The sequence below is a fragment of the Bubalus bubalis genome, chromosome 18 (genome assembly GCF_019923935.1).
Source record: "Bubalus bubalis isolate 160015118507 breed Murrah chromosome 18, NDDB_SH_1, whole genome shotgun sequence".
Taxonomy (NCBI): domain Eukaryota; kingdom Metazoa; phylum Chordata; class Mammalia; order Artiodactyla; family Bovidae; genus Bubalus; species Bubalus bubalis.
The window spans coordinates 2429279-2442942 of NC_059174.1; the positions used below are offsets into that span (position 1 = coordinate 2429279).

The window sequence follows — 13664 nt, forward strand, 5'->3', positions numbered from 1 at the left end:
GCTAAAAGCATGTTGTTTTAGCTTAGAGCCTCCTATTTTTATCTCAGCCCTCAGGAAAAAAAAAAATGCACAAAACAAAACTTCACTGTTTTAGGGGGAAAGGATAAAGCAAAAACTGAAAGGTCAGCAAATCAACTACAGGTGATAGCTTCTCTCAAGAAGAGACAGCTCTGCTCTGGAGTCAGAGGTGATCAGTGCTGTGACGGGAGGAGTGGCCCATGTTCACCGCTCTCAAGGCGAGTGCCCTGACTCCCACTTAACTGGCACCTTTACCTCTTACACGCAGATTAAGAAGAAAGAAATTTTTCCTTCTTCCAAGGAAAGAATTCTAATCTTCAGCTCAAAATAACTCATGTACTATGGAAACTATGAAGGGAGAAAAACTGTTAAGTTCTTGACAATGTGCTAATAAAATTATTTGTAAGTCAGCCTTGACCTTTTTTTGTTCCTAGGAGATCCTTAGGAAGGAAGTATTCAACTCAAATCTTTATTACATGTTATGATGAACTGCTGATATTTACATTCAAAAATCATTTTGTAAATGTGAAGTCTACTATATGTTCACCTCTGTGGCCAACACTGTAAACCAGGACTTTGCGCAGAATCAAACAAGAAGCCTGCATCCTCCATTCTGCGAGTATTGCTCTCTGCATCCTCCATTTTGGCAGGTATTTCAGCAAAGACAGAACAGCAGCAGAATTCCTGCTCTCAGGAAAGCAGCCATGAGAGCTACAGGCAAGGCGCCCCTGTTGTGAAAACAGCTTCTCCAACGTGCCAGGTGCACCTGGGCCTGAGACTAGACTACTCACCCTGACCCGGCAGAAAGCGATGGCGCTGCTGGAGGGACATCAGACTGGGGTTTTTCTTTCTCATTTTGCTTGAAGAAGGATTTGGCTTCTTTAGATGTGGCATCCACTTCCTTAATCACCCTGTACCAAGGAAAGACACCAAGTTTACAAGTGGAAGAAAAGGAGAGAAACAAAATCTAATAAAAAAGGCATAAAGAACCAAGGAAAAAATCACTGGGCTTTCTGTAAATTCTGGCTGTTGAGCGTTATGGTTAAAATTTACTTCAACAGTTCTAGACAGACATTAGCCCTTATTAATTCAAAAAAGGAAATAGCAGCAGATGGAAGTCTGCTGTCTCTCAAACCCCCTCCATTACTTCTGTCACATGACCGTCACCCTGAATCAGAGCCCACGTGAGATCACCAAGGTGAAGACTGAAGGGCTCTCCCACTGCACCTCATGTGCACATTAGTGCTCATGCTTAAGTTAAAGTGGGAACAGGGACGTGGAGTAACTGGGAGAAACACACTGGCATTATTTCAAGGAGAAAAGCAACAGTATAAACAATTGGGATACTCTAAAGAAGGCTCCTGTTCTGTACCTAAAACAACCCAAAGATGAAACAAAATTCCTTAAAACTAGCTACATAGTGATTTAGGAGTGAAAGAAGTTACCCGATTGAGAACCCTGTCCAAATTCAAATCTGAGAAAAACTGCCCTCAATAAAACTGACTCCTAAAGGATCAAATGAATATATGAATTTGATGCCAGAAATTTCAGATAAAGAGGGGAAATGCCTTATGTCTGCCTTGGGGTTCCCAAGTGAATAAAAACGTCTGAGGAATTTTGTTTAACTGCAATCCGTCTGTTGGAGGGTCCAAGATTATGGTGTTATTCTGAGTGTTCAAACAGGTCATTCACAATAATGACAGACAAATCCTATATTCCAGATTTGCAAAGAACAGAAGTCCTTATCTCTTCTTTTTCCTTCTAGGCTTCTTGGACTAGAACCAAATTTTTATATTAAGAACTATCTCACTCCTGCACCTGGTACTATTTCACCATCACAGGTAACACAAAATGAGAGTTTTACATTTAAGAATCTTTGGGGCTTCCCTGGTGGTCCAGTGGCTAGGGCTCCATGCTCTCAATGCAGGGGGCTGAACGTTGATCCCTGGGCAGGAACTGGATCCCATGTGCCACAGCTAAAAGATCTCACATCCTGCAACTGTGTGGATCACAACAAACTGTGGAAAATTATTAGATGGGAGTACCAGACCACCTTACCTGTCTCCTGAGAAACCTGTACGCAGGTCAAGAAGCAACAGTTAGAACATGGAACAACGGACTGGTTCAAAACTGGGAAAGGAGTACATCAAGACTGTATACTGTCATCCTGCTTATTTAACTTATATGCAGAGTCTGTGTGTGTGCTCAGTTGCTCAGTTGTGTCTGACTTTTTGCAACCCACGTTGCCCACCAGGCTACTCTATCCATGGGAATTCTCCAGGCAAGAATATTGGACTGGGCTGCCATGCCCTCCTCCAGGGGATCTTCCCAAACCAGGGATCAAACCCAGGTCTCCCACATTGGAGGTGGATCTTTTACTGTCTGAGCCACCAGGGAAATGTGAAATTCACATTTCACCATGTGAAATGCCAGGCTGGATGAATCACAAGTGAAAATCAAGATTGCTGGGAGAAATATCAACAACCTCAGATATGCAGATGATACCACCCTAATGGGGGAAAATGAAGAGGAACTAAAGAGCCTCTTGATGAGGATGAAAGAGTACAGTGAAAAAGCTGGCTTGAAACTCAACATTAAGAAAAGTAAGATCATGGTATCTCGTCCAATACCTTCATGGCAAATGGAAAGGGAAAAAGTGGAAGCAATGACAGATTTTATCTTCTTGGGTTCCAAAAATCACTGCAGATGGTGACTGCAGCCATGAAATTAAAAGATGCTTGCTTCTTGGAAAGAAAGCTATGACAAACCTTAACAACATATTAAAAAGCAGAGCCATGATTTTGCCAACAAAGATCCGTATAAGTGAGGGATATGGTTTTCCCAATAGTCATGTAGGGATGTGAGAGTTGGTCCATTAAGAAGGCTAAGTGCCAAAGAACTGCTGCTTTCGAACTGTGATACTGGAGAAGACTCTTGCAGAGTCCCTTGGACTGGAAGGAGATCAAACCAGTTTATCCAAAAGGAAGTCAACCATGAATATTCACTGGAAGGACTGATGCTGAACCTCCAAAACTTTAGCCACCTGATGCAAAGAGCTGACTCATTGGAAAAGACCATGATGCTGGAAAAGACTGAAGGCAGGAGGAAAATTGGGCAACAGAGGATGAGATATTTAAATAGCATCACCGACACAATGGACATGAATACGAGCAAACTCCAGGAGATGGTGGGGGACAGAGAAGCATGGAGTGCTGTAGTCCATGAGGTCTAAAAGAATCAGACTCAATTTAGCAACTGAACAACTGCTGTCCTAAGAAAATCTCTCCATAATACGTCAAAGTCAAAAACAGAGGGAGAATCTATATGATAGATTAGACCATCATTCCCCAAATAAACACTCCTTCCCTGTTGACCAAGAAGATATTCCCCAACCCCCACAGATGATGAGCTTGGATATATGACTTCAGTGGTCAATGAGGTGTTAACTGATTTGACAGGAAAAGAAGCTTTAAACGTATTTGTGCTTTTTCACTTGTCCCTTGAATTCCTCCCTTTAGCCATAAGAATATGCCTCAAGGAGCTGCTTGTCTAAGACAGTGGAAAAACACATGCTGCAAAAGTCTCAACCCAACCAGCAGCTTGGACACCAGCCTAGATGAACTGAACTCCAGATATCTAGAAACACATGTGTAACAAATAAATGGGTATTATTGTATACCATTTTTGAGGGGAATGGTCAGTAGCATTCCTGTACCAACAGCTAACACATTTACAATTCATGAGTAAGAACACGGATATCTAAGGAGCTAAGTTACTTTTTCTCATCTAGAGATTAAGTAGCAATGCTAGAGAGAATCTTTTAACTCTACTTTCCAAATATGGTTGCCATAAATTTCCCAGCTCCCATGTGGTCCAGAAACTGACACTACCCCAATGAAAAGTATGTCACCCCACTTGGAACCGAGTGAGCCTTTGTGGCTGCGTCGGCTCACGAGGTTCAGGGGAAAGGGCTCTTCTAAGACTTGCTGAGAAAAGTGATAGAGCTTCCAGGTGGCTGTCTCTCGGAACGCACCTCTAAAACCCCATGTCACCACATAAAAAGTCTGTCTGCCTTGAAGCCACCATGCTGGAGAGAACACATGGGAATACCACAGGGAGAGAGAGATCTAAGGAGCCGTTCCAGACCCCAAGTGTTTGAGTCTTCCTGGCCCAGACACCAGACAAGGAAGTAAATAAGCTATCAAGATGGTCCCAGACCCAGCCACTAAGTACAACTGCAAGACAGGCTCTGCACGAGAACCATCTAGCTGAGCCCAGCCACCCCATAATTAAGAGAAATTATAATAAAACAATGGTCTTAAGTGGCTAAGTTTTTGATTCCTTACACTGCAATAGAAAAAAAAAAACAAAATAAACTTATGTCCAAACCTGAGAGTTGCAGAGTCCAAGAATACTGGCCTGGAAAGTTGCTTTAAATCTCCTTGCCCTGGGCAGAATCTGGGGAGACCTAAGATGGTTCATTAAGAGAAGTGGAATCTTTCACTTGGAAATGGTGGTCTGAACACATGCTCTATTTTCTACTTCCTATCAAAACCCTGCCAAATAGTGGTAATAAATTTACAAAAGCAGAACTACACAGGGTTAAGAACAGGAATAATAAGAGAAAGATATCTATCAAACTTTTGAAGGTAGAAAGCAAACAGACAAGTCAGCAGGTGACTGAGGTGTGTGCTCTGCTCTCTCAAGCTGCAGCCATGTGGAATGGCCAATAAACAAGCCATATCTCCTACAAAGGTTCAGGAAATTGAGATACCAAGAACCTTTGAAGGTGGAAGAGAGGAGTGCGGTTAAAACCATCTGAATGTCTGTATCAGGAGCACCTAGGTCCCAGATTCCCTTCTCCACTGGGTGCCACAGGCTACTGACCCCAACCAATCCAGCAGAATCCATTACTTGGCAGAAAGATGAGAAACCACCAAAGTTCTAGATTCAAAGGGCAGGGCTGAAGTTTCAAGACTCATTCTCAAAACAGACAAATTAAATGAAAATGTATCTCCTCAGATTTCCTGTGCCACAACAACCCCAAACGTTACGTGTTTCCTATGTGTTCACATGCATGTGTCATTAGATGGAGCTGCTACCTCACCTGTACTGGACTTCGCACCAGTAAGAAACAAACATGTGTTATGCTACTGACGTCCTGGGTTTATTTGTTACCCCAGCATAGCCAAGTCTAGCCTTACTATTACATCAATTTAACTGAGAGGAATTTCAGAATAAGAGAAAATATGGGAGGTTATCAACAAAAAGAAAAATTTCCTAGAAGGATGAGTTTCCACAAAACGGCTGCTCCACAGAACAGCTGATCCAGCAATTCACTTTATTTCTTCATTTAAAATAAATATTTTGACCACACCAGCCACCTTACAGGATCTCCGTTCCCCGTTCAGAGATCGAATGCAGGACACAGCAGGGACAGCCTCACATCCTAACCACTAGGCTGCCAGGGAACTCTCATGACCCCACAATGTAAAAAGTTCCACATCAAGGCACAGCATTATGAAAGTTCAGAAGGCTAGTGATGAGAGAAGATACAAATCATGTGCCCCCAAATTACAGGGGAAGTAAAAGAAGCCTTTATGCAAAGTATGTTTTGTTTTCTTATTTTACCACAATATGAACAATATGTTTCTGCCAGCAATCTAAGACAACTGAGTGGACATTATCTAAAAAAGCAACCTAGATGCAGGCCCTGTGTTACATGTGAGACACAGAAAAAGATGTAACATGGTCTCTGCCTTGACTGGCTCACAGTCCACTGGGATAGCCAATCATGAAAACAAGTCATAACAAAATGTGATATATGGTAAGTGCCATAAAGCAAGCAAAGAAAAAAGGATAAGCGGTGGGGAAAAAAGGAAAAAGTATCTCTATAAATTTATTACTGTCAAAGTCTTATTCATATTCACTAGGGAAAAAAGTTCTATAAACTGGAATATTTCTCAGGGACTCTGGTAAAGGACACAAAGGAATAACAAGCAGACTACTGTACATTGAGGCTATGTCTAGAAGAACTCCAGTTTTAACAAGCAATGAGAAGAGATTTGCAGGAATTCCCTGGAGGTCCAGGGGTTAGGATTCAGTGCTCTCACTGTCAAGGCCTGAGGTCAGTGCCTGTTCAAGAAACTAAGAGCCCGCGATCCATGGGGGCAGCCAGAAAAAAAAAAGAAGGGTGGGGGGAGCTATCAAAATATCTTCAAGTAAGAGAACAGTTAAATTACAGACCACTTCTAATATACAAGAGGGATCCCTGTCAGGAAAAGGCCCACCAATACCAACAGCTAATTCAAGTGCTATCAGCAGAAATTCCATCTTAACTTCATTTTCACTTAATCAGAACTTCCTGAAAAGTCTTTATTTAGCAGAAACTTTCCATGACTGGCCTCTTCCAAAAGGTGAATCATTTAGGAAAGTCTGAGGTAACTGGCTCAGCTGGTTATATGATAAGGAAGGGTAAAAAAAATCACTGTTTTTCCTCATTCCCAGTGTTAATGAGCTACACATTTTTCAATGGATAAAAACTGAAACAAAATGGTAAAAACTCAAAATTTAGCATTTAAAACATATTAGGAAAAAACTAAACACTAATCTTTGCTAACACTACTTTATGCTTATACTTATAAATTCTTCCCAGTCATTATAGCTCTTTCTCACATTTTTCTAAGATGTAGTAATGCTCTTAATTGATACAAAGACAGAAAGAGCAGAATAATGACATCAGGAGATTAAAAGATATGCTCAAATCCATTTACCAAGTTTGCATCAAATAAAATTCAGGCCCTCCAAATTCTTACATAATGTTCTTTATAATACATATAATTTAATTATAAATACTTAAAGTTTAAAAAAATGCTACCAACATGCCAATTATTATCAGAATTTTTGTTTAGGAAGAAAAAATTCCAGAGAACTTTCCCTTGGCATGTTATATGTCTCTGCAATATATATGTTTAAACAAATAAGCATATATACTACCTTTGAATATAAAATATATATATATGTGAGTATGTATATTTATTGGAAAAAAAAACTGTTTCCTTATTCATATTTGTTTCTTTGATAGACACTGGGCTCCCTCTTCTGACAAATGACAGAAACAGCAGGCTCCCTGGATACTCATCCAGTATTTAAAATCATGATGCATTTGCTTAAAAAATGAAATAGGGGAAAAAAATTTTTTTAAAGAAAATTTGTGTCTACTATATTTATAAGTATTAATAAATCGACAAAATTTAATTTGATTAGGAAATTTAATGATTTTTCATAACAACAGTTATTCACCAGCTTTTCTTACTCTGTCAAGTCAATGGTAGAGTTATAATAAATCTTTCTCAGATATCCTGTATGACACGTGGGAAATAATGCAAGACAAGAAAGATTTCCAAAAATTTAAAACCTATATTCCTAATGATATATTAAATTTTCTGTATTTTTTGTAGGACTTCCAAACTTAAGAGGCTCACCACCAGTGTTCTACTACCCTCTGCTGGACAACTCAATAGTTCCCAGTGGATTTCTGGCAGCAAAATACATTCTTAATTCACATCAAGATTTATTTAATGGATCCCAAAAAGGATTATGGCTTCCCCGGTGGCTCAGAGGTTAAAGCGTCTGCCTGCAATGTGGGAGACCTAGGTTCGATCCCTGGGTCGGGAAGATCCCCTGGAGAAGGAAATGGCAACCCACTCCAGTATTCTTGTCCGGAGAATCCCATGGACGGAGGAGCCTGGTGGGCTACAGTTCCACAGGGTCGCAAAGAGTCGGACGCGACTGAGCGACTTCACTTTCACTTTCAAAAAGGATTATGAGGGAAAAGACTGTGTCTGTAATGGAGAATCCCTGTAGATATTACCTCAGCGGTCCAACTCCTCAGCGCCAGTGCCGGGTGGAATGATAAGATGCGCTGAGGAGGGTAAGTCATCATCAGTGCAGTATTTTTGTCTAAAGGGATTAACATGAAGCTGACCATGAGGTAACAATGCACCCACCGAAACTGAGAGACATTCTGCCACACAGATGGGCTCTTAACACGAAATGCAGAGGGTAATCCTGGACTGAATTTGGGACTGGACAAGAAATACAGATATTAAGAACATTTTGGAATAACTATGGAACGATCTGACTAGAATTGTACATAGAGCTACCAAAAACGTGAGCTGCAAACTACCTAACAAAAGATAGGTACAAAAATTTTGAGTATTTAAAAACTCGCCTAGAAATTCGATAATGTCACAATACTCAAGATATGAATGCTGAACTCACAGCATTAAACAGAACATACACCAATTATTGCAAAGTACTCACATGTGATATTACTGTATTAGTCATGTGCAGTTAGACCATACTACAGTGAGAAAGTTTAGGGTTATTTTCTCAATTAAAACCCCAAAATGTGATAAAATGTAAGCATTTCTCTTTACAAATTGTTATTTTTATAATCATTTTAATTTTTAATCATGTGACTTTAAAATTTATTTTTTAATAACTAAGAAAGTAAAACTGTTATTATTTTTTAATCCTAATTTGCTGATGGCAAAAAAAACCCACACTGTATGTCTCTACAAAAAAAAAAAACTTTTTTTAATATCTTTTCTGAATGCAGGAGAAGTAATAAACCACGTGATGATAACAGAAGTGACTTCAAAGAAATGAAGGGCAACTGAGGGGAAGCTGATTTTACTCCATGAGCCCTCACACACTGGGCTTGGGTTTTGATCATACAGGGCTAAAACCACGGTGAGTTCTTTGCAGACATGTTTTAGCTAGTAAAGCAACAAATTCACAAAAACTTCTGCAGCATTTACATATAAAACATGAAGAAATAAACTCAAAATCAAAAGAATTATTTGGAAGAAACACTACTAAATTCAAAGGTCAATAGAAACAGACACAAAATTCCATTCATTAGCATTGTGGCCAAAAGGGAAAGAAGTACTTTCTGTTGCTAAAGTAAACAGAATAAACCATTTCCAGGACATTAATAAAAGACCATATCAATGATGTTTGCTTGGAAATCTTGGTGAATCTGTGACAAAGAAGGTAGTTCAAGTTTAACTTTCCAATGACACCATGGCTTGAGGTATTTGGGATCTAGCTTATGATAAACTATGACAAAGTTAGCAAAGTGTTTCTTCAATGCAATTTGAAGAATGACAAATTACTGCTGATATGAAAATTATTTTAATATCTGTGATTTAAACATGAGGGTGGTATTAAAAAGTCTTTTTTTAAAATCAGTTTCTTGTTAACAAACATTAACTGATCTGTATAATAAAAGTAGGATCATATGACAACAGATAAGATTCGAAGTGTAAGTATTTGTAAGAATAAGTTCCAATGACACAGCTGCAGGACAGGGAAACAGTTTAGATTAAGGAGACTGTGCTAGAACATAAATCAACACACTGCTTCCTTCGCTGAGAAAAATCTTAATACAAAACAAAAAACCCCACTATTCTGAGCACAGTAGGAAAACCTGTGAATCATGTAAAGCTAATGCATTAAATTTAAAAGACTATATCTGATAAACTGAAAGCTGGTCATAAATGTGGATATATTATATATGCTGAGGTACAATGGTTATGAAGAAAGTGCCGTAAGAATGAACTACAGAAAAAATTTAGCGCTTCTAAAAGAGAAACAATCACCATATGGTCCCCAGTTCTAAAGATCTCAATTAAATAGTAAAACATGCTTATCTGTCTGCTTTGTTCAGTGTTTTTTTTATGCTTTGTTTTAGTTTTTTTGAGGGTTGGGGGGTTGTGGCAGGAACCTCGAAGGATCTTAAGTTTCTTGACCAGGAATTGAACCTGGGCCCTCAGCCGTGAAAACAGAGTCCTAATCATTTGATCATTAGGGAATTCCCAGTTTGGTGTTTTCAACAATCTTAGTACTTTCATACAGGGATGAGACTGAACATATTTTTCAGAAGCAAATAAATAATAAGAGCAAAAGTGAAAAATAAAAGCCTGAAGAACAGTCCCTACAAATTAACATGTTTGATAGAATATTTTGAATTGTACTTTCCATAAAAAAAAAATCCACACATAGAGAATTCATGCATCCAGAATCCCTTTTTCCCATTGAAATATAACTTAAATTATAAAAAATTTAATTATAACTTGACAGAATAAATGACTGGAACTGCCTACTGATGAAATATGGAAGATGAAATCGGAAAACACAGTTATTACTAAACATTTCATGAGGGACCTAAATCAAATCATTACTCTCTATGCCTTAAACTTATATAGTGCTGTATATAAATTATTTTCTCAATAAAACTGCAAGAAAAAAAAGTTATTAATGACTTCATTTGGAAAAAGTAAAAATGAAAATCCTGAACTTAATGAGACTGCCTTAAAATCCACACGTCCATCTCCATTAACTTTACATTATTGCAGATTATTATTTAAACTATCTGCAGTGAAGGACTTTGACATAAAATTTTCAACCTGTTGCAGAACAGTATTATTGTAAAACACAATCAAAAGAAATTATTAGAAAAATAAATTTAACCAATACAATATTGTGAAGTTAAAAAATTAAATTAAATTAAATTAAAAAAGAAAAATAAATTTAAAAGAGATACAATACAGCCTTTTGAGATGGATTTCTTTATGATGAATATTATTTTTAAAAAAATTAAAAAGAAGACAAGGAAGAACACCAACACAGAAACAGTAATTTACAAATACATTATCCTCTAGGAGTAGGGCTGTCACCAATCCCACTTAGACTAGATAATTAACGAGAAATAAGCTATTTTGACACATTAAAAACTGCAAAAATTAATATAAACAGTACTTTTTCAAAGTATGTGTCTAGAGTTAAGTATTAAGAACTGATACTCTACTCTTAGTTTCTTGTTTCAATTATATAATTAAAGTGGATTCCTTTCATCAATCACTTACACTTACACTTTCAATGACCAATATGTAGAGTTACTGGGAATTCCCTGGTGGTCCAGCGGTTAGGACTCAGCACTTTTGGCACTGAGGTCGGGGTTTCAACCCCTTGTCCAGGAACTGAGATCTCACAAGTTTTTTGGGGGTACAGCCAAGGGAAAAAAAAAAGAGTATAGTTGTATAACTCTTTTCCTTTTCTTATTTATGTTCATTTTGATTGTATATACTGAAATGTAACTTTATATCTGCATGTTAAATCTCATTGTTAAAAGTGTGAGCTTGCATTTTGTATCTTTTTAACATACTTTTCTAATAATTCCTTTTGTTGTATTTTAGGAAAGTACTGGTCTGCAACAGGCTGAATATTTAAAATCAGGATCCTTCACTAGAGTGAGTTGAGAGAATAATCTGTATTAATGTGAAATCTACTGGATGTGAGAGTTACACTGAGTCACCATGGAAAATATCTTTGTTCTTAGGAAACAGGAATGAAGTATTTAAGAGTGAAGTGTCATGAGACCTACAATTCTTAAAAGGTTCAGCCAAAATAAAAAGAGAGAAATACAGATACAGATGGTGGAGAAACAGGCAAAACATTTACAGGTGGTGAATCAGTATGACAGGCATATGGATGTTCATTGTAATACTATTCTTAGAACACTTCTGTAAGTGTAAAATTTTTGAGAAGAAAAAAGGAGGAAAAAAAAATTAAAAATAACACAAAAAGAGTGGAAATATCTATGTACATGTGCTGAGTACTCAAGTCGCTTCAGTTGTATCCGACTCTTTGTGACCCCACGGACTGTAGCCTGCCAGGATCATCTGGTCCATGGGATTCTCCAGGCCAACATAATGGAGTGGGTTGCCTTGCCCTTCTCCAGGAAATATATATATGTGTAACTTAATTCATAGCAGAAAGTAACACAACATTGTAAATCAACTGTATTCCAATTAAAAAAATAGCCACAACCACCATCAACAAAAAAATAATAAAAGTTTTCCTTCACATCATTTATAAAACAATGCCAAAACTTTTTCCAAGATATATTTTCATTAAATGAAACAACTGTTGGAAATTATATATTATTCAAGAACATCAACTTTAAGGAAAATAACATTACTGATTGGCAGGCAATTCATTTGTTCTCCTCTAGCTCTAAATTCAGAGAAGGCAATGGCACCCCACTCTAGTACTTTTGCCTGGAAAATCCCACATACGGAGGAGCCTGGTAGGCTGCAGTCCATGGGGTCGCTAGAGTAGGACACAACTGAGCGACTTCACTTTCACTTTTCACTTTCATGCACTGGAGACAGAAATGGCAACCCACTCCAGTGTTCTTGCCTGAAGAATCCCAGGGACGGGGAAGCCTGGTGGGCTGCCATCTATGGGGTTGCACAGAGTCGGACACGACTGAAGCGACTTAGCAGCAGCAGCAGCAGCAGCTCTAAATTACAAATCCACTGTTTTCATATTAAATTTTTTAAAAATGGCAAAGAGGAAAATTCTAGGCATGTGGCTCTCATCCAAAACAACCCGAGTATTAAGCCTGTACTGTTTTGCTAAACTAGTAACAAATCTATGAATCAATTGAAAAAAATAACAGAGATGAGGAAACAGCATCAGAATCAAACTTCTCTCCTAGTACTTTAAACTGTCAGCGGATTTCAAACGTTTTATTGGGGCTTATACTTCAAAGTCAGGGAAAGTACTGAAGGGAGAAAGAGCCCAGACGCAAAGCACGGCGGTGAGTAAGTGGAAGCAAACAGCGCTCACAGTTTGTTGTTTCCGTTCAGCCAATCACTCCATGCTGCCCCAAAACTACATTACCACACATGAAAGGACATTCTCCTGCTCCCTGATGATTAATGGAGCCACTGTTTTCCTTGAGTTCAAATATAACTCATCCAAAATATTAAGAGAGGTTGGAAAGAGGACAGATGTCTAACATCATTTAGAAAGATGTTCCTTTTTAGGGGCTTGCCTCCCTGGTAGTCCAGAGGTTAAGAATCACTGTGCAATGCAAGGGACACCGGTCCGATCCCTGATCTAGAAGGATTCCACATGCCTAGGGGCAGCTAAGCCTGTGCATCACAGCTAATGAGCCCGCACTCTGGAGCCCACGCTCCAAAACCAGAGATGCCACAATGAGAAGCCCAAGCACCGCACAAGAGAAAGCTCACATGTAGCAACGAAGACCCAGCGCAGCAAAAAAATAAATAAAATATATATTAAAAGAAAAATGTTTCTTTTAAAAAGAACTAATTTGGGGGGGAAAAAAAAAAGAACTAAGTTTGAAGTTTGTGAATCTCATCTTACCTGACTTCTTCACCAGCAAAATCAAACACCTTTGTAATTTTAACTTTTTCTGTTTCTTTAGGTTTCTCTAGCCTTTCTGCTTTGACCAAATGACTTGAACTTGTCTCTTCAGTCTCCTCTCCTGTCTATAAAAAAAAAGTGTAATAAATTTCACATTAGGATGAAAACTAAAAGATCCACCCGAATATATTGTTCCCGGATAGTCTTAACACGTGTTTCATCTCTAAACACTTAAATACTCACTGAATTGATATGATTAGAAAAGCTTATGTTTTCTCCCACAGGGAATGCTTTGCTTTTCACTTAGTAGAGCTACTATTAAAAAGCAGCTAATCAGATTTCTGCTGTAAGCCTCAAATCTCGGTTTGTAAATTTTCTGGGAAATTTCCAAGAAGCATTCA

At 38.2% G+C, this 13664-nt stretch overlaps 1 protein-coding gene across 3 annotated transcripts in view; it reads right to left on the bottom strand.

The window, feature by feature from the left end:
• LOC102393517 (craniofacial development protein 1) overlaps positions 1-13664 on the bottom strand; it is a 105702-nt gene that overhangs the window by 85308 nt on the left and 6730 nt on the right. For all 3 annotated transcript variants that reach the window (XM_006063341.3, XM_044931174.1, XR_006545976.1), the window contains exons 4-5: positions 13264-13388; positions 810-929 (exon numbers count right to left, since the gene is read on the bottom strand). In XM_006063341.3, coding sequence (XP_006063403.1) covers positions 810-929; positions 13264-13388 — 245 coding nt within the window. The remainder of the gene's footprint in view (positions 1-809; positions 930-13263; positions 13389-13664) is intronic.